At 38.4% G+C, this 24,602-nt stretch overlaps 2 protein-coding genes across 2 annotated transcripts; one reads left to right on the top strand and one right to left on the bottom strand.

Annotated features, from left to right (window-relative positions):
- The first annotated feature begins 6,651 nt into the window (after nucleotides 1-6,651).
- LOC146138328 (uncharacterized) lies at nucleotides 6,652-14,758 on the top strand. The gene is made up of 7 exons (XM_083394570.1): nucleotides 6,652-6,955; nucleotides 9,634-9,837; nucleotides 10,446-10,533; nucleotides 10,850-10,954; nucleotides 11,224-11,280; nucleotides 11,349-11,524; nucleotides 13,217-14,758. The coding sequence occupies exons 1-7, from the start codon at nucleotides 6,820-6,822 to the stop codon at nucleotides 13,828-13,830; spliced, it is 1,380 nt and encodes a 459-aa protein (XP_083250696.1). The 5' UTR covers nucleotides 6,652-6,819; the 3' UTR covers nucleotides 13,831-14,758.
- Nucleotides 14,759-15,161: 403 nt separating this feature from the next.
- LOC146138327 (alpha-(1,3)-fucosyltransferase 7-like) lies at nucleotides 15,162-22,998 on the bottom strand. The gene is made up of 4 exons (XM_083394819.1): nucleotides 22,104-22,998; nucleotides 19,815-19,979; nucleotides 18,115-18,343; nucleotides 15,162-16,052 (listed from the first exon to the last, which is right to left on the bottom strand). The coding sequence occupies exons 1-4, from the start codon at nucleotides 22,250-22,252 to the stop codon at nucleotides 15,438-15,440; spliced, it is 1,158 nt and encodes a 385-aa protein (XP_083250945.1). The 5' UTR covers nucleotides 22,253-22,998; the 3' UTR covers nucleotides 15,162-15,437.
- Between the last annotated feature and the right edge of the window lie 1,604 nt (nucleotides 22,999-24,602).

Here is a 24,602-nt window from a genome sequence, read left to right as displayed (position 1 = left end):
CAATACAGTTTCAGTCTTTAACGTTTTTGTTTCATTTAATGGGCGAGAGGAGTCCGATAACATCTGATATTTAAAAATCAAGGGTGCCGATAGGTATTTGAAAATTTTTAAGAATCTGATTTAGACTCTATTGGAAAGCTTCTTGATACAACTATTTGTTTACGATTAGAGACCATTATATCAAATTAGATTTTCCTACATATTTTAAGTTGTTTGTGTTGCTCCAGTAAAACAAAACTGATTAAGTGACGCAAAATGCGCTAAGGGAACACTGGTTGGGAGTGTAGGACAGTTTACACCCTATTTGAGAATGAGCCCAAAGTGTTTTTTGAGAGAGCTATGTGATTACCGTTGGCTTTCTTATTTAACCTTAACTAAAAAAACACCTCAAGTTTTCGTTTAAACCCACTCTTTACTCTTATTAGGGCGACCTTATACTTTGATTACTATTTTAGAGTTCTGAGCAGAGCGTCACTCGGCGCGACGCTCAAGGAAACGAGGAAACGACCATCACGACTGTATCTCCTAACGGAGAGCGCCACACAGCGGTGGAGAGTCGTAGCGCAGACGGTACGCTTGGTGACGCTAGCGAGTCAAACGATCGTAAGTCGCAAATAGCGTGTTTTAAAGATCGCAGATGAAAGCGTTGTTTTTATTGCAGGGCGCTCCTCCCTATTTAAAGGCAACGCAACGGATCTTCTGAGTCCTTTCGTTCCATCAGTTTTTCTTGATATCAACAGAATATTTAAGGACATGTTCCCGAGGTGATGGTCCTGCGATTAGCGACGACTCTCTACCGACATATAAATATGTCTGTTTTATTTTCGATTATTATTTGTAATTATGCACGAAACTGTTGACATTAGCGTATTTTAACTGTTGTTCTCAAAGACCTTTCGTTAAATAATAAACTCAGATTAATGTGATAAAGACAAATAGCAGAATCGTTGCCTTATTTTCATTTAATATGCGACACAATTTACCTTTTTTTACAAATGATCAACGGTTTTAGGTTAGCGGTTTACCGTTCCAATTTATGTTATGCGAAGTTAATTGGGGTTTCTGCAAACTTCCTTTCTTCATTGGTTTAATTGACATGTTGACCAAAAAATAAATAATTCAGAAATGCGATTTCCATATTTTGTATGTCATACGAAGGTGGGTAAAGCGTGTGGTTGTTTTTTTCAAAATAATTTACAAAAATTTGAAACGTTGCCGTGCTTTGCGTGAATAAAATGCGGAATTTAAATGTATAAATTGCTTTTGTTTTATGGATAGTATTAACCCATAAAAGTGAAATTTTAGGTAACCGAGGTCAAATAATATGTTGGGAAATTAATTTTGATGATTGAATAAAAACAGTAATATGCTCAATGAAGGAGAAAACAGATTATATACCTTTGAACTCTTTTTATAGTCCCTTACTGTCGATTTTCCAATATCTCATTTCCCGATTGGAGTCCAGACCTCTTTTGCAGAAAAGGCTTGCCTAAAGCCCACCAGTTATGTAATCTGGCATGAAAAACTTACCGTGACTTTTAGCGGTCACAAAATAGTTGTGCCGTCATTTCCTACGCTTTTAACAAGTCAACATTTGGCAAAACTGTCCGGAATTTGTAATGCAAATATCGGTGTAAACCAAACTGCTTAACGCGCACAACCGAAAATAGCTTTTCTAGAATAGAGATATTTGTTGTTGGTCTCAACAGTGCGGTCAGCAACACCTGTTTCTACACTACACAAATTTGCGAGTAACCAAATACTGGTATAACAATACAGTTTCAGTCTTTTACGTTTTTGTTTCATTTAATGGGCGAGAGGAGTCCGATAACATCTGATATTTAAAAATCAAGGGTGCCGATAGGTATTTGAAAATTTTTAAGAATCTGATTTAGACTCTATTGGAAAGCTTCTTGATACAACTATTTGTTTACGATTAGAGACCATTATATCAAATTAGATTTTCCTACATATTTTAAGTTGTTTGTGTTGCTCCAGTAAAACAAAACTGATTAAGTGACGCAAAATGCGCTAAGGGAACACTGGTTGGGAGTGTAGGACAGTTTACACCCTATTTGAGAATGAGCCCAAAGTGTTTTTTGAGAGAGCTATGTGATTACCGTTGGCTTTCTTATTTAACCTTAACTAAAAAAACACCTCAAGTTTTCGTTTAAACCCACTCTTTACTCTTATTAGGGCGACCTTATACTTTGATTACTATTTTAGAGTTCTGAGCAGAGCGTCACTCGGCGCGACGCTCAAGGAAACGAGGAAACGACCATCACGACTGTACCTCCTAACGGAGAGCGCCACACAGCGGTGGAGAGTCGTAGCGCAGACGGTACGCTTGGTGACGCTAGCGAGTCAAACGATCGTAAGTCGCAAATAGCGTGTTTTAAAGATCGCAGATGAAAGCGTTGTTTTTATTGCAGGGCGCTCCTCCCTATTTAAAGGCAACGCAACGGATCTTCTGAGTCCTTTCGTTCCATCAGTTTTTCTTGATATCAACAGAATATTTAAGGACATGTTCCCGAGGTGATGGTCCTGCGATTAGCGACGACTCTCTACCGACATATAAATATGTCTGTTTTATTTTCGATTATTATTTGTAATTATGCACGAAACTGTTGACATTAGCGTATTTTAACTGTTGTTCTCAAAGACCTTTCGTTAAATAATAAACTCAGATTAATGTGATAAAGACAAATAGCAGAATCGTTGCCTTATTTTCATTTAATATGCGACACAATTTACCTTTTTTTACAAATGATCAACGGTTTTAGGTTAGCGGTTTACCGTTCCAATTTATGTTATGCGAAGTTAATTGGGGTTTCTGCAAACTTCCTTTCTTCATTGGTTTAATTGACATGTTGACCAAAAAATAAATAATTCAGAAATGCGATTTCCATATTTTGTATGTCATACGAAGGTGGGTAAAGCGTGTGGTTGTTTTTTTCAAAATAATTTACAAAAATTTGAAACGTTGCCGTGCTTTGCGTGAATAAAATGCGGAATTTAAATGTATAAATTGCTTTTGTTTTATGGATAGTATTAACCCATAAAAGTGAAATTTTAGGTAACCGAGGTCAAATAATATGTTGGGAAATTAATTTTGATGATTGAATAAAAACAGTAATATGCTCAATGAAGGAGAAAACAGATTATATACCTTTGAACTCTTTTTATAGTCCCTTACTGTCGATTTTCCAATATCTCATTTCCCGATTGGAGTCCAGACCTCTTTTGCAGAAAAGGCTTGCCTAAAGCCCACCAGTTATGTAATCTGGCATGAAAAACTTACCGTGACTTTTAGCGGTCACAAAATAGTTGTGCCGTCATTTCCTACGCTTTTAACAAGTCAACATTTGGCAAAACTGTCCGGAATTTGTAATGCAAATATCGGTGTAAACCAAACTGCTTAACGCGCACAACCGAAAATAGCTTGTCTAGAATAGAGATATTTGTTGTTGGTCTCAACAGTGCGGTCAGCAACACCTGTTTCTACACTACACAAATTTGCGAGTAACCAAATACTGGTATAACAATACAGTTTCAGTCTTTTTCACTTTTTTATTTCATTTAATGGGCGAGAGGAGTCCGATAACATCTGATCGAACGCGATAAGTAAAACAAATAGTATCGATTTCCGAATAATATTGCGAATGAACGATGTTATTACGAATGTGAGCAAACGTTAAGCAATTAACGCAGAAATTTTAACAGTCGATTAATATAGTCGATCGAGGTTAAGTAGTCTTTAACAATTAACGTTTTGTAACTAGCCTTGCTTTAATCACGATTAGAATAAATGATTTTGGTATAATAGCTATTCCGAAGGCACCCACTACATTATATAATTAGGCATATTTTAAGGAACATTTTTTTAGAAAATATTATATCTAAACCGTTGACCAATAGCGCCATAACTCTAAAGACGATTTCGGCCTAAAAATTAAAAAATATAACTCGGCCTATTGCACTTTTAGATTTGAATAATTTTTCTTATTTGATCAGAGTACGCCATTTGATATTGGTTTGGGAAGGCCATGGTTTGGGCTAAAATTTGGGATATCGGAATTCAATAAAGTGCTAACATTTTTAACAACCCTAAAATTTAGCTACAAGTTTGCCAAATTTTTGGCCACCTACAAGCTTCAACACGACCCGACATAGCTTTGTTTTTCGGATACCACCGATTAAAATTCTTCAGGGCTGCCTTTAATTAAAAGGGATTTTTGTTTGCGAGACAACTTTATACACAATCATAGAAAATATTGCACAGTGCAGCCGTTCCTGAATATACAACTATGTAAGGATTTTTTTTATTAGGCCTACGTCAAAATCGTTGTCGTAGCACGTTCGACTATTGTAACGTTATTCTCAATTGTCCGAAAAAATGTACCATCGCGCATTGGCTGACTGACAACAGGCAATTTATTCCTGTGTTTAATTATCTACTGGTGCAGATTTCGAGAAAAAATATCACAAGATTTTTTCTTAAGTCCAAATGGAAAAGTTCCCGTACATAACCGTCGAAGCGGCAATTTTCTCTGCGTCATTTGCTCCGCAAACTGGCATTTCCTTTCCCGTGTTTTTCCCCTTTCCTTTGTTGCGTCACAATTCGCAACGCCCGAGCTTGCGTGCCCGACGTTCCGCCTCGCTTGCCAAAAAAGTCGACAACCATACGCAATAAAAGGAATTATGCCGATTCGAGTTGTTCACTGTTTACATTGGGCGGCAACTTTTGCGTCGTCGTATTACTTCGTGCGAGAAACTGTGGCGTCGTAGCAGTTGTATTTTCGCGGTTTAGACTGAGCCTACAGTATATATTAATATAGTGCTTGTGACCTGACAGCTATCGTCGAGACGATTAGGAAAGTTTTCGAATTATGTTACGTTGCGTTTGTGGGATGGCATGGCTATAACGTGCCTTTCACTGCAAAGAAACCATTCCGATTCCTGTATTTTAAAGTATTTCCTGAGTTGGCTACCATGCCAAGCGCAAGCGAATGTGTTATTAAAGTTATGTTTGTTTATCTTTAGTCAAATTAGAAGGAGACAGGCTCATAAAGTGATGTTCAGCTAAGAAAATCGCGACATTAAGAATGGACCACCAGGCCCTGAGGGGCTACATGGTGGTTGGCCTTCTCTTTGAGTTTGTCTATCTGACACACCTTCAGTTCTGCAAACTCCATGGTTAAACAGGACATACGCTTCGAAATCTCGCATAGTTCTATGTCAATCCTTCAACAAATTACGGTGTTTTAGATTATCCGCGATAAGGGTTATCGTTCTGGTCGTTCTAAGACACCTTCATAGATCAAGATAGCTGTAGCCAAAGTGTTATGCCATTTTCTATCCAAACCGCTAAAATTTTAAACTCTTTCCTACACAAACACCCCCAGCTGTAAGACAACGAAAACCTTTTTATGACACTTTTATTACATTAGCTTAAGAAGGGGCATGTTTCACGTTTGTGTTACAAGTTAGCAGTAGTTCAATATAAAACTATAAGAAAACCTAAAAAGGCATTTATCTTAAGAACCACAGCTTCGCCATTTTCCCCTAAATTGTAGTCAACAAATCTACCGAAGACCTTGGATTCACGCGCCGTCCATAGTGACGAAGTGTCTGACTTTCAAACAACTTTGTTTTTTGACAAAAAGGCAGTGCAGGCTTAAGTAACAAATGTTGGTGCATTATTGCTTCGTTGTAACCTTTTGAACACTTTCCAAACAAAACAAACTATTTATTGCTTTACCCTACATTTTGTTATTGGAGATTGCTAAAAAACGTTAAAAAAATGCCCCAAATTTCTAGTGATTATGGCCCTAAATATAGGCATATTAGTGTCAGGTAGGCAATATATCAGGTGTTTTTATAATCACTATAGTAACGAAACTTAACTCTATATTATCGTCATCGGTAACGCAACCCCAAGAACGTGCATCGAAAGTCAAAAATCCAAAACAGAATCAGATAAAGTGATGCGCCACTTATGCTGAAAGGTTGAAACTGCCATTATGGAACACCGGACAGTCCGGATATGTTAGTAAAGATGAAACCAAATGCTTTACAAGAGGTTTATTTACTTGCAGTTGATGTTCGCTTGACATTTGACAGTTTTTCCACACAGAAGTTTTGCTATAGCAATAATTAATAAATTTCAACCACATTTTCCAAAATGCACAGATTATTGTAACCATGTATTGAGCAATGATAAGTACAGTGGTTCCTTGCCTGGGCGTCGCCAAAGAGTTGTTTGGAGAAGTCGCCGTTTAGTAATTGATAAAATAAAAAAACTGTATAAACTAAACGTTAAGCAGTAGAAGGAGCAAAATCAACTGTCATTTGCAAAATTAGTTGCGTGGCATCAGCACCATTAGGCCTACTCTTGTTTTCCATCATAGAATCAAATATTACTTCAGTTGAAAAGTGTTGTCTAATGACAATTGTAATGCGACGAATGGAGGCTTGAACCATAACTTCAGCTAGTTGTTCGCACTTTTGGCGTATAGCCGGACAATTTTGTCAAATTTAGTATATTTTTGTCCAGACACGAAAACATCAATTAACTCTGTTTTATGTTTCATAGAACATTAAGCGGTCGCGTAAGTTTTCGTAAACTCAAATTTGAGTCGCGAAACAAAAAGGGCTGGGAACCACTAGGCTAGTGTTTATAAAACAAAAAAAACTTTTTTATTTTAGGTTCAGATTGTGATTTGTAAATTTTAAGCCGTAGCTTATTTGCCACTGTTTGTCCCTAAAAAATAGTGGCTCAATTGAACGGTTTTTGCAACTAGAAAAACAAACAACAACATGGACGCATCGTCCGCCAACGGATTTCATGACGTCATTCTGACGTCACCTGAACCGAACGGCGCCCCCTCATCGCCGCACAGAAGAGGGACCTTGCCGCAGACCGCCATCGTGGGCGTACGGAAGATGGAAGCAGGTATAAGAGAGGGCGAGATAGTAATAATAAGGAAGTAACTGCGTTTGGAAATAGGTAGAAAAGCAGAAAGCAACCGGAAAACTTGCCTCTATCTTTGAAATAGGCCGTTATCGGAAAGAATGCAATGATGGTTTACGTCGATGACAGTTAGCTGATTTTTTCCGAAGCAAAAATCGACAAGTGAAAATAGTGATAGAATCCCGTTAAAATTATTGCTAAGTATACAGCCCATGCGAAAGAACCTAATTCTATATATAAGGGTACTAGCAAGTGGTTCTCAAACTGTGAGACAATACACATCAGTGTGATTGACAAGTGTGTCGTGAAGGTTTTTGTAATTAAAAAAATATTAGAAATAGTCGTAGCCTACAAGGTTATGTGTATATATTACGAATAGCCATGCATACACGCGGGGCTTGGATGCATATTATTTAAAATAAATAACTGATAATTAATGCTATATTATTTAAGTATAACATTTCCGTGTATTTAGGGTGAATATTAAGTTATAATTTTACTGCTTTGTAGAAAGTGTGCCGCAACCTAAAAAGGTTTAAAGACGACTTAATTGTGTTAGGCCCCTATAGCAATGCGGGTAACAAAAATTTCATTTCATGTACGGTTAATAATAATATCTGTAACTTTTTGTTGCAACAATATTTCTTTTAACGTGAATGTGTAGGTTTTATCAAAGCTAAATTTTGTTTCTTCTGAATTTTTGATTTAGATTTTCCATTTTTACTTTTATCAAGGCTTATCGAAATGTTTGGTGACGCCCTATTTTCATAGTTATATTGTAAAGTGAACAACTTTTCGCTTTACAGCTCTTGGGTCAAGACACATATAGCGAATATATGGGCGACCCGGGTGGATGCCTATGATAAATTTGGTAGCGATAGCAATCTTTTTGAAGAGAAAATTGTGTACTGCGAACTGCAACGCTTTTCGTGATACTAAAAGGGTAACCGGATAAATTATACGTGGTCGCAATTGGTATCCAAATTATGGTTGACTAAAGTACATCGTGACCTGCTGTACACTGTACAGTATCTCGTCGCAATATCGCCTATTTCTTTTTATTAATTTATTATTTTTGAGAATGCAAGATGCAAGAAACCAATATCAGAAGAAAGAAGGTGTGGGCTTTTTTGATGACATAGTCAAAATATCACCAACCTATTCTTTTCGTCAACTGTTTTTAACAATAACAATCCAGTATTTTACGATCTGCTTTAAATTGATATGTTTTTGTCGAACAGTTTTTACTTCGTAACACAGCGTGACGCCAATTTAAAACTGCAATTGCAAAACAGTATGTTGACTTGCGTTCTTGGCCACAAGCACGACCTATATGACATGACGTCGATATGCAAAATAATATCAATGAACGGAAATGGTGAATCGCCAAGGAAGAGACTGTGCCAGTCGTATGTACCTATTTAGTCATCTGAAGTCTTGCACACCGCTTCATAGTTAGATTGGGCATAACATGTGGTTGTATTAAGGCGTGTAAACCACACGCCTTAGAAAGGTTCTATTCGCAATTACAGTTGGCGGAAAGTCAGGGTTAAATTTAGAGGCCAGATAAATTTTAATTAAGAATTTGAGTAATTTTTTAAAAGTTTGCCTATTAAGATGTACATTGTACATATATAGCCAGACCATTTTGCTAGATTTTTTTGACAGAAAGATCCTGTTTAGTTATACTTACGACGGTTACCTTTACTTTGTCTAGTCAGATTGCACAACTTTCCCTGGTAAGCCTTGTCTGTCGAATTAACGTTTAAAACATTCAACGTCTGTGTATGATGTCTATAGCCTACATACGTTCAGTGTTTTAAGATGTTTGAATTTCCTAATTCCTTCAGTGCTGGATTGAGGTTTTGACGGACCTAGGGCTATAAACTCGTGTAAGGCCTATTGATTTCCTATAAAAAAAACTATTTTTAGCTGTAAAGTCATAATTGGCAGAGCGTGACTTCATATTCACCTAATATTTAGAAGTGTGCGTTTAAGCGCGAGAAAGCGAGAAACGTTTTGCGTTGATTTGGCATTCGGCGGCACAAACCTATAGAACAGGGATGGGCAACCCTTTCAGTCGAGGGACAAAACTAAGCTTGTTTTCGACGGACTTTTATGAAGTTTGTTTCACATTTTTGTTGTTAAAATGTTTAGCTTTTAATCATACTATTATACCAGTTGTTAATCAGGGTTAAAGTTCGTTTCTTAGTTATTAAATTTTATCTGGAGATATCCATCATCACAATGAAAAAGTGTAGAAAAAAACACTTTCCAGTCTATGGTTTAATTTGAATAGATGTTACGTGACTTCTAGTTGAAAAGACCCAATTCACTCCTGCTAAGGCTAAGCGCAATAAAACGCCGATATACAAGATGGCGAAACTTCCTTTGCTGATAGCTGCAAGCAATGCATGGCGACTTTAGGCTGAGCGCAAACATACCTGAAGTATAAATAGGTTTCACGCAAAGCACGAAAATGTTTTACGTTTAAGTAGTTAAAATGCCAATAAAAATGGGAAATATGGCCTCTTGGCTAGTTTGTAAAAGAGAACATTGTAGTGTGTTTGAGCATTGTATTGTGTTGTACCTTTAAGCTGGAAAGTTTCAAACATGCAATGGCGACAAAAAGAACAAAAATGGCACAAATTACTTTGCAGGCCAAATCGACGAGCTTAAGGCCCCGAAAATGAAGCGCTCTGCGATTGTGCGCAAGCTTCTCTGCTCTTTCTTCGGCGAGTGTCTTGCCAGATGCCTGCTTCTTGGACTGTGCGCCGTTTGCATTTGGCGACTGACGGTCACCGATCTCGACTTTCCCCACTGGGGTTACGCGCTTCTCGGCTTGGGGGCCCTTCTTTCAATATGTAAGTGTTCCGTGTTGATTGTTTAGAATTTACTTGTCGGATATTGCGCCCGTTGTATTTACGCAATATGTCGTTATGCTGCTTAGTCTATGGCTGCAACAGAGTGCTTAACTGGATCGTGGAACCTTTTGACTGAAAGTCGCATTTTTTAATAAACGATTTGTGATTAAGTATTTTACCCACCTAGAAAAACCAATAGATGATTGTTAGCCCTTGGTAAAATTATTACTTTTAAATATTGAAAAGGGGCAACTTATAATGTCCTAATAAAATGATTGAGTTTAAATAAACAATAAAAAAGCACGTTACTACCTTTTGCATACTATCATTAAAATGCATTTTCATATTACTGCCAAAAATTACGCCTCGAGTTTGTAAAATTACCCTTACCACAGGCTGACAAACACTGGTGCTGTAAAGTTATGCGCCACTGATTTGCTGCGGTATAGATCATGTTTTGTAAAGTTAATATGCAGGCACCGTATAGGTTACTGTAGCATTTTCATTTAGGTGAGGTTATACAATGTAAGTGGAGAGTATGTACTCCAAATGACTGATTGGACTTTTCTTGAATATATCGGTATATACAAATATGTGTTCTTTTGTAGGCGACGGTCTGCAAGCCCTCTGGTACAAGGCACACCTTCACGGCTACTGGCACTTCTATAAATACATGCACTGGAGGGGAAGAACGTGGTAGGTTGTAAAACACAAATAACGACCTAGTTCTGTTATACAACTCTTGAAAACCAAAGTTTTGCTATATGTTTTTTCCTATAAAACTATATATTAATGTCTTTAAAACTACTAAAAAGCAATGACAGTCCACCAGCGAATGTATCTGTATGTACAGCAAATATTTAGTTTGTTAGGTTTGTCACGGACTGAACAGTTTTAAGTTAAAATTTTATAACTTTTACCATTTTTAGAATTTAGTTAAAAAAATACGATGTTGAGTAGATGTTTCAGGCGGTAATACTATTTAAAAGCTTTTTGTTAATTTTGTTTAAAGGATGGACCCTAACACCGTTTTCTGCTTGCTAACGATTATACCTGCACTTGCCTTTACGGAACTAGCAATTTACAACTCCAGGTTTATTGACGTTGGCGCTCTCACGTGAGTACAAGTTAGAAATATTGCGATAGATAGGTGGCGACATATTACAATAGATAGGTGGCGACAAAGAGCAAAAACTCGTTTGTTGGCTAATTTTATGTTTAAGGCTGACTTTTTCATGTTTTAAAAACTATCCTTGCTCTATAACGCTGCGTATAAGAGATTGTGGTATAAAATAAAGCGTTTAAAAAAACAAGTTTCGGAATTTAAATGAACCCTTTTCCTTTTCCAACCCTTTTTTCCGGTTTTACCAATATTTTACCTTTAAGGGAAACGGAATTTGTTCACTCTACTAGCAATGACGTGACATCTTCTGTTGGATTGCTGTTAAGACGACGCAGAGAAATAAACGCGACTGATTCAGTCATAACGGCAAGTGTGTTGTATAATATATAGGAATTTCAAAGTTTTTTTCGATTGAAATGTTTCTAAAGTTTTTTTACCTTCTATTAAACTACACTTGTGCTTGTGAACAGACGACTGACTTTGCTACAACTGTCGAACAAACATCTGAAGTTACGACTGCTTCAACAATTACTTTTACAGCCTCAAGCACACAGGAAATTCTCGGTTGGTTACCTAGTTGACTTACTTAACGCAAACGCTGAATATAGCTTTGTGCAATGTTTGCTTTTACAGGAATTTCCAATTTTTTTAAATATACCCCAAGCTTGCAACTTTTTACGTAACTTTTCCGTAGACTAATTTTTTGTTGTAATTTCGCAGATTGCGTGAAAGATAAGATAGCCTTCTGTTATAAACGTGTTTTTATCGGCCTCACATAAAGAGCCCTCCATAATTTTAGTAAACGTTTATCACCAAAGCTGCTTATTACTATTAGCAAAAATAAAGGTTATTGGAAATGTATTATTTGCCATACTTTTCTTGCTAACTAAACCAAAATAAGGACATGCTATAAATATTTGTAACTAAATCGAAAACAAGAAAAAATGATGTAATTAAATTACAGGTTAAGTCAAGACAATCGAGGTTCTTTATACATAAAGAAAAATTAGGGCCTTTGAGGCCATAACAATTTTGTGGGTGGAAGGGAACTCACGTACGAAAAATAAGAGACTAAATCAGGGTTTTTTAAATTTTTTTAACGCGTACAACGTAAATAATATTTTTGGTTCGCGTCGACCGGATCGGCATTAATTGTTTTTTTAGAAATGACGTCATAAAAAGTGGATCAAAGAAACGTTTTGGGTCTAGCACATGTTAAACTGAAATGAAGTCTAAATATGTTCAAGAAGCAGGCGCCAAAGCGTACTTAAAAAATCCTTTTCATGTTTAATCTTATACACTAAGAAGTCAATTAGTCCTTTATGTACCCGCTAAAACTGGTCAACGTACCACTAAGAAGTTCATGGACCTCTTTTTAGGAACCTCTAGCATATACAAACTGCTAAGAAAAGGCTTTGGTTCGCGTAAAGTACTTTAAATGTAAAAAGCTAAGCTGTCAAAACTAGTCTGCGCCTTCTCTTGTAGCAGATTTGCAAACTGTTATTCTCTCAGGTGAAGCAAAGCCTGTCGGGGAAAATTAAACCATACAAAGAAAACCAGCAGAAAGCTATTTATCTCCGAAAGCAAACGATCAAAATTGCCAGAGCAGAACTTGATGGTGATCCGCCTTAAAAAATCGGCTGTAGGCATCTTTCAAATATGTCTGTTTTACAGATTTTTATTTTTCATCAAAACATGTCAATTGACCAATTTAAACGAATTACGCAAAAATCAAAACATTTACCAGAGTAATTATATTTGAGAATCATTTTCAGTCTATCTTTAAAACTCAAACATATAGTTAAAAAATAGACCTAGTACTTTATTGTCATTGATTTGCTATAGTTTGGATTACCCCTGATAAGATTTATCCAGCTTGACTAAAATAAAAGAAATATATTTTCAATCCAATTTCAGATGCGCTTGAATCGATTTGTTTAATATTCTCTTACTTGAAATGAAAACTTAAATTCTCACTAATTAAAAAACATCGGGTATCATAACAAAAAACATGAAATGCGCTCATGTTTTTAACTCAATACCATACTATTTCCACCTATCGTATATTTCCCAATATCTAATAGTATTGGCGCGACAACACAGACCAACTGAACACCAGGCAGCCTATTATACCACCTTGACAGCGTATTATCCCACCTTTTGCGATTTGGGGGATTCTCACTATGGCAATTTTAGTTGTAATATAATAAACAATGTGAATTTGCCCACTCACTAAACTTACTTTTCAACACGCAGCAGAAACATCATCAGCATCTGAAAATGAACCGAGACAAGTGACCGGCTTGCCAACGAACGCCACCGATCCACAATCGCCTTTCTTGGGATGGGGACGCGACTGGTCGCTTCTCGTCATCCATCACGTGACCTGCCTCCTGCTGGTTATGACGAGGGTGCAGATCCGGCGACCCGAGTCGCTGCAGCGAATTCACCTTAACTCGATCGCGTTCGAAATGCTACTGCACGCGTTGGATCTGGACAGTCTGATAGTTTCCGGCCTCGAGGAGGACGCCGTGCTCCGGGACTTTGCCCTCTTTGTGGGAGCGATGGCGCTCTGGGGCGTCGGCTTCCTCTGCCTGATCTTCATCCTGAGCCGGAGGCACGAGGGCGACCTCTTCCCGTCGGATCGCAAGAAGCTGGAGACCTTCTACGCTTGCGTGATCCTACTCCTTCAGGATCTGCCCAGGCTGGCCTGGAGGATCGCCGTCATCGCGCTCACCATAAGCTGGGATTTGCCGGGGCCCGACACATACACGTCACTCTTCGCCATGAAGAACCTCCTCTGCATCTTCCTCTACTCGCACCGGCTCTTCGTGATGTGGGATGGAGACAGCTACGCCGATCGTTACTGACAGTCGCTGTATTTATTATCTTGGACCATAGCGGCGCATGCAATGCCTTCGATGTGTGTTGCATAAGCTTTTATATGAAATGACGACGGTGTAGCTGTTCTACAACCGTATGGGACAAGTTGGGACACGTCTTGACATAAATCGCAGAGTTTACATAAGCACTCTATACGTCAATAAAACACGTCTATACGTCAATAAAACAATACCCCCCAATCCCCATCTTATCGAACACTGTACGAAAATTGTTTCAATGGAAATGTAATGGTTTGGCATTTTTATTTTTATGAATCAAATTCGTTTTTTATCATCAGTTACATGATTTTCCGAAACAAACAATCTATGAGAAAACCCCAAGTAACTTAATCCTTCCATGAAATAAGCTATTGTTGCCAGGCATAATATATAACGGAGTGCTGCTCTTCCAGCAGAATATATAATGGATCGACGTTTCGACGTGCTATACAAAACGTCTTCATCAGGATACTGACGTTACATGTAAAGAGATTCCTTATAAATCAACAAGCAACAATTCGTGCGATTAAAAACTCGCACCAACGCTCATTGGTGTAAGAGCGCGCGATAGCTTATCGGCATTAGAACGTCAGTTTTTACATTAATCCTTCCATGTTTGCTATCTATTGGATACCTTTGATTTTGCATGTGGTGGATGTAAATCGATTTAATGATCAGCATTTATGAGATGACCCAACCGTATTGCATCCTATTCTGTTTAAAGGTGTTTTTTGCAGTTGTGCTTTACGTTCTTCTGACCATTTATTCTTCAATTTTTTTACAGCTAGCGCATTGATCTTGTTGTTTCTTGTATATCGCAATGTTAGTTTATCCTTTGCTATTTATACGCCGAAAGCACTTTGCTTTAGAGAAATACAGACCACTCTGTTTATTTTCTATGTTCTGAGTCGAAAAATGCAAAACGAACGTAGATAGTTTACCTAAATAGTGAGAAAAGACGATACAACGATAATTGCATATGAGCAGTAAGGGATGAGTGATAATTCTAAAAACAGGAAATGCCATTACAACAACCGCAATACAAACGGTGCTTTTTTGAACTAGAATCACAGTGCACACGATAATGAATGTGAGTTAGTGTTATTTGCTTGAGGGATAGCCTTTTAAGCACCCTACTTTTTTGGCACAACCTTTCTGGCCTCAGAACTAGACAGAACGCACGATTTTACAAAGTTGTTATAGTTCAACATAAAAAACATTCTTTGAATCAACATTAACATATTGTGTAGTATTGCACAAAAATATCGCTTGTCCACGTTATTGCCGCTTTACCTTTTTAAAGGATTTAGACCAAGTTTCGAGCTTGCACAAACAAAACACACTTTGTTTAGACATAAAATACCCGGAAACAAACTGGTCACGCTAAAACAGCAAATTTTTAAGGTTTTAAAAAGGAGCAGTTGTCACGCTGAATTCACAAAACAAACTTCTTCAATTGACGTTGCGTAGTACCAGTGACGCAATTTGTCGGGCACGGCCATACGACAAACTCCTTACTCCCCTTATTTCAGACGCCCAATATTCGCAAAAATCACAAACGGGAGGGAGCCTTCCACCAGGTTGTACCCGCTGCATCACGTCTTGCTCGTGCATTCCTCCGGCTCGTCATCGATGAACTCTTTCCTCAACGACGGGATCACCTTCGCGCCGTCGTCGTTCCACAAGTGATGGCAGAGGTCGTCGAAGCCAAAGCGCTCGTGCTGATCGACAGCCACCTCGGGGTGGGCGAGCGCAACTCGTCGCCGCATCTCGGCCACGTCCAGGTCTGGCTCCTCGCGCCAGGCAAAGTACTCGCGGTAGGCGGTATCGTTCGAGTCCAAGTAGAGCAGGTGCTCGGCGAGGTGTCGCGGCGACTTGAAGTCATCGGCGTGGACGAACGAGTGCGGGGGCGCGATGGCCAGGTAGTCGGCCTTGCGCGCTCCCCAGACCACCGGCACGGCGCCGTAGCGGATCGCGTTGTTGAAGAACTTCTCGGTGATGTAGTCGGTGCAGTGCAGGGAGTTCTCGAAAGCCAGGTAGAATTTGTGCGCGCCGATGAAGCCGGCCATCTTTGACCAGGGCATGTCGTCCCGATTGCCGAAGCAGCTGCCGTAGCGGTCTAACTCCGGAAGTGTCTTCATCATCTCGTTGACGTAGTCCATGCGCATGCGCGCGCCCTTCTTGCCCGTGCACTCGCTTACGACCCACGCCTGTTCGTTAAGGAACAAATAGTCAGCGGGTTACGCCAATTAGCTTTTTTATCGCGTTCCATACAAATTAATTAGGGAATTGTAACTCTTAAATTGTAAGGCTATCAGCTTGATGGTCATATAAAGAGCGGATACCGTTCTTAAACAGAGAGAATCCATGGTATGTGAAATCTAAAGCAGTGGTCGGCAAACTGTGAGCCGCGGCCCAAATGTGGGCCGCGCAGCCATTTTTAGTGGGCCGCAAGCTACTTTTTAATAGTTTAGTTTTATCATGTAGTTGTGGGCCGCGTGAATGCTGTACATATATTATTGTATTTTAAAAGCTGGTAAGAAATTTCGTATTGTCTCAGCGTGTGGCCCGCGTGCTAAATGTGGCCCTGTGAGTGCCTTTCAAAGCCAACTTTAACTATGTAAAGTTAGCGCACATTTTTTTCGCGCTACGCGCGTATACTTGGTTTTGTAGTATGTTTTTCATTTGAAATATTGGTGTGTTTCGGCATCGAGGCGCCGTTTAATATTTCACCATTTCTTTGTGTCCACAGCCTAACGCTGTGTAGGCGAAGACTTCCCAAAAAAATACAACTTCTACAAACATATATATAGTTAATGTTTTCTAGTTGGGGAACAAATGATTCACTTGAGTAGCATTCTTTGCATGCAAAATAAACACTTTTTCTGTACTGACATTTCAAGTTAAAAGCTGTGGTATGTTGACGGATAGATTAAAGTTTGTGTTAAGACTTCTAAATACCATTTTACGAGGAAACTAAATCCTGCCGATGTAAAAACGTCAAAAGTGAACCACTGGTCCCACATCTCCCCTACGTCAAGTTCAACGTTTCGCAAACCGGATTGTAGATTCACATTTGCGCACGAGTTCGTTCGAGGATAACTAAGAACAATTGTTTTATGGCGTACCTTTGTGACGCCAATCTAATGCCTCAAACTCAAAACAAATATCCTGGATCCGGCCTTTTTTCGTAGTGATTTTACGTATTGGGCCTCCGGAAGCTATGAAAAGAGTTATTTGGGCCGCGACAAAAAAAGTTTGCCGACCACTGATCAAGAGCTATACGAACAGTGATTTAGGAAGTTTGCGATTTGCAAATAGTTATAAATAATATATTAAGTTATTTTAATTGGTGTCAAAAATGTTTATTGAATTTTCCAGCTATCAGAACGGAACCCATGCCCAACATTAAGCGGTGGTATCGGCACTAGTCCGATAGTAAGGTGGAATCGATGTCGATGAGATACCAAATTATTTCAGCAATTCCAGCCATCATTTGCAATTTTACCCAAAGATTTTTATCGTAAAAGATGGATTTAACAAAAACAGCAGGTATACAACTAAATCAGGGGTGTCCAACTCAAACATGCCGGCGTGCCAATTTTTATCCTATAACTTCATCCCGTGCCAAAGTTTAGTAATATAATTCTTTCTAATAATAAGAGCGTTTTTTTACAAATAAAAAAACGTGTATTAGCAGTGCGCATTACTGCATCTAAATGTCCGTCGGTGAGCTGACGTTTTGTTTCTTTACACCGAACTTTATAGTTATGTGAATGCTAGCCTCCACTACAATATAATGTAATAGTATTAGAAGTAATTGTACGTTGTCGTGATTGTAGCGATTGTTTTATATTGTGAATAAACAATGGCAATTTACTGTATACAAAATTAGGTATATTTTTACAATTGGCTGCAATAGCAAATAAACTAATTCAGGGGGGCTTGCGTGCCATTTTTTATTTGGTCGCGTGCCACATTTGGCACGCGTGCCGCTTGTTGGACACCCTTGAACTAAATGTGATTAAACTTTTCAACGCTAAAGCAAATTTGACATGATATTCTGAAAAGAATACATTTAAACGTGTAATTTTTATCTATTTTGCTTGTGTGAGCATATATTAATCGTGTTTTCGGTATCCGATCGGACCGCGCTACTGTTTGACCCAAAAATGAAGTATACCGAAATAATGTGTCCAAGTGTCGGAAATCGATTTTCAAAGTTTAAAAACAAATTTGGTTATTAAAAAAACTATAAAAAAGATGACTTACCACCAACGCTTTCTTCTTCGATATGATTTTATCCACAACTTCTTTGCCTCTGGCGAGCTCCTTAAACATTCGATACATCGACTGGTAAGGCATGTAGGCGTCTGCGTTCCTTTTATAAGTCATCGTCCAGTTAAAAAAGTTGTCGAACTGCGTCAGTGGCTGGTTCTCGAACCACTGAATGACCCAAGGACTCTCCTTACTCCACCATACGAAACGCTGCTTTTGGTCCCTGCAAAAAGACAATGCTGAACCGAATGCTCGCCTTTTACCCTAATCGAGTTGCCAAAACTGGTATTTCGTTTATTTAACGATATTACAATTATCAACCATTCAAAATCGTTGTCATTACCTAATTTTTGGAGAAGTTGGTTAAAATGCTGTATCAGGTAAATACGTTGAATCGAAGCTTCGAAGTAAACCAGAGCAGAATTAGTGTTGAACAGAACATTTTATCGTTCGTTGTGTGTTGTTTACGCCTTATTTTAATTATTGCGTTCTCACTCACAAAACATTTCTTGCCTCTTAACTTCTGCACCTCACCTTTCACCTGGGTATACCTTATTTAATCACGTTGGCTGTCTTTAGTTACTAAAGCTCCCACACCATTTTCTCATGGTCTGCAGTTTTTGGACGGTTTCGTAATAGTCGAAAGTTAGTTTGGCCTAGGCTGGGATTACGACCAGTTTAGACAATCTTTTCCGCCCGGTTTTGGTCGCTGACCGATTTATCTTACGCCCTTTTATTGTTTTATGTTTTATATGGCAGTTCGCCTGTATCATCCTAAATTACAATCATACAACACTGACACGTCTCGTCTTGTAGTGCTCAGGCTGTGAAGTAGGGATTCGATATTTCTGGGAAAACATTACGTCCAATATGTTTATGATGGTTACCAAAATAAACGTTCAAATTATTGTAAATAAAGTGCATTAAGTCGCCTTATTTCAAAGCAGTGCTTTTCAACCTTTAAAAGAACGTTTTTTTTTGTTTCGGAAAATTTTCATCCGCACGAAACAAGCACAGTAAGTTTGCAATCTTTAGTTTTCCCTATTTGTAAAACAATAATGAAAGGATTTGTGTATTAAAACTTAAGCCTTAACCGATATAAAATACATAGCTTAAGCTGCTGTGAACCAATGAGAGACTACATTACTATACCTGTTACGCACAAGTTGCAGCACCAGCTTATTTCATTACCGGTACTGTATTACTCATAATGAACAATATGCACCATTTTCATCCGCATATTCATCCGGACGACATTTGTCACCCGCATTACAATTTTTTATCCGCACAAGTGCGTACCATCCCGCGGGTTAAAAAGCACTGTTTTGAAGTGTTAAAAATAGGTTTTTGGTAAACAGTTAGCTTGAGGGTAACAAGGTTTCAAATATAATTTCGCCAGCTCATTAACTCATTACAGTCTTGGAGGATGTTGTGTTACAAATGTACAACCTCTTAATCATATGTCAATATTATAACATTTCTAAACGTGTCCACATTATATCTCAAGCCTATCCAAGCGAATGAAAAAGAGAAAACAACTCCTTTTTAGAAGCGAATACAACACTGTTTTGGGCTCGCTCGATTTGAAGCGGTCATGCCTAGCGAGCTGGAAATGGCACGAAACCAACGGCGCGGAAAAGCTTTATACAAGGCCGTGAACCCGCCCAACCGCATATACGTGTTGGCTAACTGACCTGTAGTTGGCCCACTCGACGGGCACCTTCCAAAAGTGAAAAACGACGGCCGACGCGCGGCTGAGGGACTTTTGGTCGTAGGTTAAGATGCAAGGCCCGAACTTGCTTCCCTCTGGCGGAGATTCACCCTCTGCATTCCAGGGCTTACTCCAAAGCAGTATCAGTCTGTAAAGCAACGTTGGTAAAGCCAGTGCTCTTCACTTTTTGGGGGGTTTGGTGAACTCTTAGGTAAACTGAGGTAAAAAGCGATATGAAAACATTATGCATATCAATATCATCATGTCAATTAAACCGAGTGGAGCTGCCGAAGTTTTCGCACTGTCGGTGAGAGTTCGATTGTGACTGAGAGCTGCGAGTAAGTACTGCATGTCATAAAACAGTATTAACATTTACACAGAACACAGGAATACAACTTGCACCACGACAGTCAGGCAAAAAAAATACGATTGTCTCATAGAAAACTGTAATTACTGGCAAATACGATGTAACATTAATAGTTGAATAAAAGTTTGTTTTGCACCCTTGTATACCTTTTCGTACTGGTGCACCCTATGCATATAAGGTGCACCGTCACACCGGTCGAAGAGTACTGGGGTAATCTACTGAGTTGTGGTGGAGCGCACAGGCCTGCGCGAGGCTGCAGTCAACGAACTTACTTTAGTTACCGAATGGCCTGCCACCCACTTCCTTTACTTCCCCACAAATACGATACGTTTACCTCAAGAACTGAGTAGGCGTTGAACTCTTTTTGCCAAGTATATTTTCGTTAAGTTACCATGCATTTGTAAAGGTAACTGGCGCCTGTCGACGCGCTTAAACCAAGAAGTTGACGAAACGTAACATGATTGAACAAATATAATAACAAATGAATTATGTATTTTAAAAGTTCTAACATCGACAACTTATGTGCCTTATTGTTCATTACAAGCTAGCTACAGAGTGTAATTTTATTAGGTAGCTGCTTTATTGGGAAACACTTGCCAATGAATGACGCACGCGTCTAACCAAATATATTGACTATCGTTAAGTGTATATGCATTTGAGCCTACGAATGACTTGGGAGATAAGCTGGGCAGTAGTTTTAGTAACGTGTAAACCAGTGGTCGGGAAACTTTTTTGTCGCGAACGAAAGTACTCTTCCAGAGCTATTGAAGGCCCACTACGCAAAACCACTGCGGAACAATTGATGGCCAAAACACTGCCATGCCATAATGAAAACAAAAAATATACCCGCGAAGCGCGAAAAAAATTTCGTTTACATATAGTTATAGTAAAAAAGTAAAAAAATATAGTTCAATAGGCTGTCAGAACCACATTTGGCACGTGGGTCTTTTAAAGCTGAGTCAATTTAGAAGTTCTATGTCACACCAACTTTTAACATAAAGTGCAATGAGTGTACAGCTATGATGCGGCCCATAACTATACAGCTCATAACTATACGCGGCCCACCAAAAATAGCCGAGCGGCCACATTTGGGTAGCGGCCCACAGTTTGCCGACCATTGGTGGAAACGATCAGTAGCTATTTTATAAGTTTTCCCGACAAAAACGTTTATTTTAGCTTGGTGCTTGTTGTTGAACGCTACTAGTAACCTTTGTTCACATAAAAATACTATATTTTGTACAATAAACGTCTGTTTCTAACCCTTAACTCGGCAAAACAGCTGAAAAAAAAGCTAATAGTGTTATTGTTAGGTACCATTGGCGATGATTTTTTCAAAAGAACCTATGGCCAGCACCCATTAATATTTAATTAGGGTCTGCCATGCATTATTCAAGTCTCCATGAATATGCACCCTAAAAACTGGCATTTTTTGGTTCATCGAAACAGGTTTCGTCCAAGTTGTAACCTGTTCGTATAAATTTGATATCTGCGCTCGGTAGTGTTTTTAAAACAAGTTTATGGGGGCGGTTACACAGCGTCATAAACCTGCCAAAGAAACTGAGCTGCAATTTGCACAGAATTCCAGTTTAAAACGCTTTCCTGTAAGCCTATGTGGAACTAATCCTAAGTTTTGGTCGTCACATCACTTTTTACATTTCATGGTATACCTAGGTGTTTAGCATTGTTTGTTAGTTCAAGTGCGCAACACTCAACAGTCGGTACTTTGTGCCTGATTAAACTACTTTTTTTTAACGATTCTTTACAAGCCTGTTATAAGCTATAAGTTTTACAATTTTCCATGACTTCATATTGTTTGCTAGACTTAAATAGTTAGTTTAATATGAAGGCCTATTTTGCGTTTGTCTAAAACAATATTACAAATACACAGACAACAGTGATAGTTACTTGTCAGGTTCCGTAATGTTCCTTTTGGTGAACTTGAACTTCGGGAAATTCAGTGGAAGCATTCGTTCCCATGTGACGTAAAAAATCAGAGTGGAGACCACAATCACTGTTGCAACGACGAGGCCGATCGATCGCAGTAATTGCGACATAGCGTTTGTACGGTGACCAGTGCGCCAGTCAACCCGGTTATCCAACAACAAATGGTGCTTTCAGTGCTATTCCAGATGTGGTTGTGGTTTTACACAATCAGCAGAAACGTGCTTCCTTAACGCTCGTCTATTAACGGTGGATAAGGGTAAAACGGTTATAACAAGGCAACATAGTGGTCGCTGATCTTACAAAACAACAAAACTCATTCGAAAAAAATCGTGTTTAACAAAAAATTGAATGTGTTTCTCTTTCGCAAATAAGATTTTGGTAAAAGCAAATATATCACAGTTTTGCGAGTTCATTTATTTTACTGTTCAGGAGCGAAACAATAAGAGGCACAAAAATTCAAATATTACCTCACCAAGTTAAAATATGACGTTATAAAGATGCAACCTTATGAACGTCAAACAGTGTGGATCGCATCCATTGGGTCCTACCCTGCCACTAACGAACGTTACAAGATTGGTTAACAAATAACAGGCGTGTTTTTACACCCAATTTCTGCCATATATCGAGTTAAAAGTATATTTTTGCGCTTTGCGCCAAATCCTCTTTGCAAAATGGCCGATTGGCCGTTGTATATTGTATGTAACCACCGCACAAACTCGAAAGTTATCAGGATAAATGTACCGTATCGATTGTGTGTTGATCACGTTTTCTACGTATTTCCGTGCAGCCATACAGTTGTTAATAAATGTCAATAATCGATTAATGTACATAAACAATGCACGAACCTCGATTGTGTGCTAATCGCGTCATGTAGCCTATATTTTTGGAATTAAACGTTTGCCAATTTAACCCCAATAATTTTCTAATATTTCGAGCGGTCGCTTTGCTGCCGTATCCTTGAATGTATTTAAATTAGCGAGTTCAATGTAGGTAACAAAAATTTGTTAGACAACAGTTCTTGATGGTAACATTAAACGTTGCACTTTTCAATTTAATTCTACTACTATAATAGAAGTTCATGGTATTTATTTATGTAGGCTTAGATTTGTATCAATTTTACTTTAAGTTGTGCTCTTATTTTAAGTAGTGTGTTTAATCTTTGTATTTTGAAAGAAAAAAAAACTATATATTTTTATGACACAAAAACAGAAATTATTACTATTTGTGCCTTTCTTCAATAAAAGCGCAAAATAACTTATTTTTTTCCACTATTGACAGATTTATAACCTATAGTACCACAACAAATATGACATTTTACTGGTTCTACACAGCACTAATAAACTGCAGTCTGGTAACACGGATTGTTTGGTCCAGTGCTTTTCAACCTTTAAAATTTCCATCCGCACTTTTTTATTTCGAAAAATTTCCATCCGCACGAAACAAGGTCAGTGAGTTTGCAACCTTTAGTTTTGTTTGTGAAATAACAATAAAAGGGTTTTTGTCTTAAAACCATGTAACTAAGTCTTGGCTACTACAAAAATAGGTAGCTTAAGCTGCAATAAACCGCTACGAGACTATATTACTGTACCTATAAATCATAAATGGGCGCACCAGCTTATTTCATTACTGTATTACACATAATAAAAAATAATAACACCATTTTTATCCGCACATTCATCTGCACGACGTTAGTCATCCGCATTACAATTTTTTTCATCCGCACATGTGCGTGTCATCCCACGGGTTGAAAAGCACTGGTTAAATCCAACACACCTTTATTAAAATGCAGTCTGTCAACAACGTGTAACACAATACAAGCAGTCTATAGTAAACTGAAGTCCGTCAACAAGCTATAAAGGTTTGAAAAGTGCGAACCCTGGTTCTTGATTTTGAGCATTTGATGTTCGCGACTCATTTAAAGTCTTGTGACAGGCAATAGGTACCTAGGCTACAGTAACGCAACTGCGCTTTTGCCTGTATAAAATGTATACTGCAAACTGCATACTGCTACTGCATAGCTTAGTCATGTAGAGTTGTAGACGCTTGGGCAAAATCAATGTTCCGCTACGTCGGGAAATAACTGTAAAATAATCGAATCATGACAAAATGCATGACATGTCTGAATACCCCTTTCTGTGTGGCTGGGCTTTGGACAAACACATTGCCTTAATTTGGACGACGCCTTACATGGGCGTTGGGCGACTAATGTTACTATACAGCATAATAAAAAAAATAAAACAAGGTTTTGACATCGGGTTTAAAGCTAGTTCCAACTAGGATTCATGAGCTATAACTACCTTTTTATTTTGATTGTGAAAAGTATACAAAGACTTACAAAACGAGAACGTATTCGAAAACTCAATAAAGTCCTCAAAAATAAAAATAAACGTTTTTATACTTTTAACTATCAATTAAACAATTCAAGTTTTTCTCCGTTAAAAATAAACCACTCAAACCAAT

Source organism: Ascidiella aspersa, chromosome 7 (genome assembly GCF_963924565.1).
Source record: "Ascidiella aspersa chromosome 7, kaAscAspe10.2, whole genome shotgun sequence".
Classification (NCBI taxonomy): Eukaryota; Metazoa; Chordata; class Ascidiacea; order Phlebobranchia; family Ascidiidae; genus Ascidiella; species Ascidiella aspersa.
This window is presented reverse-complemented; position numbering and strand designations above follow the sequence as displayed.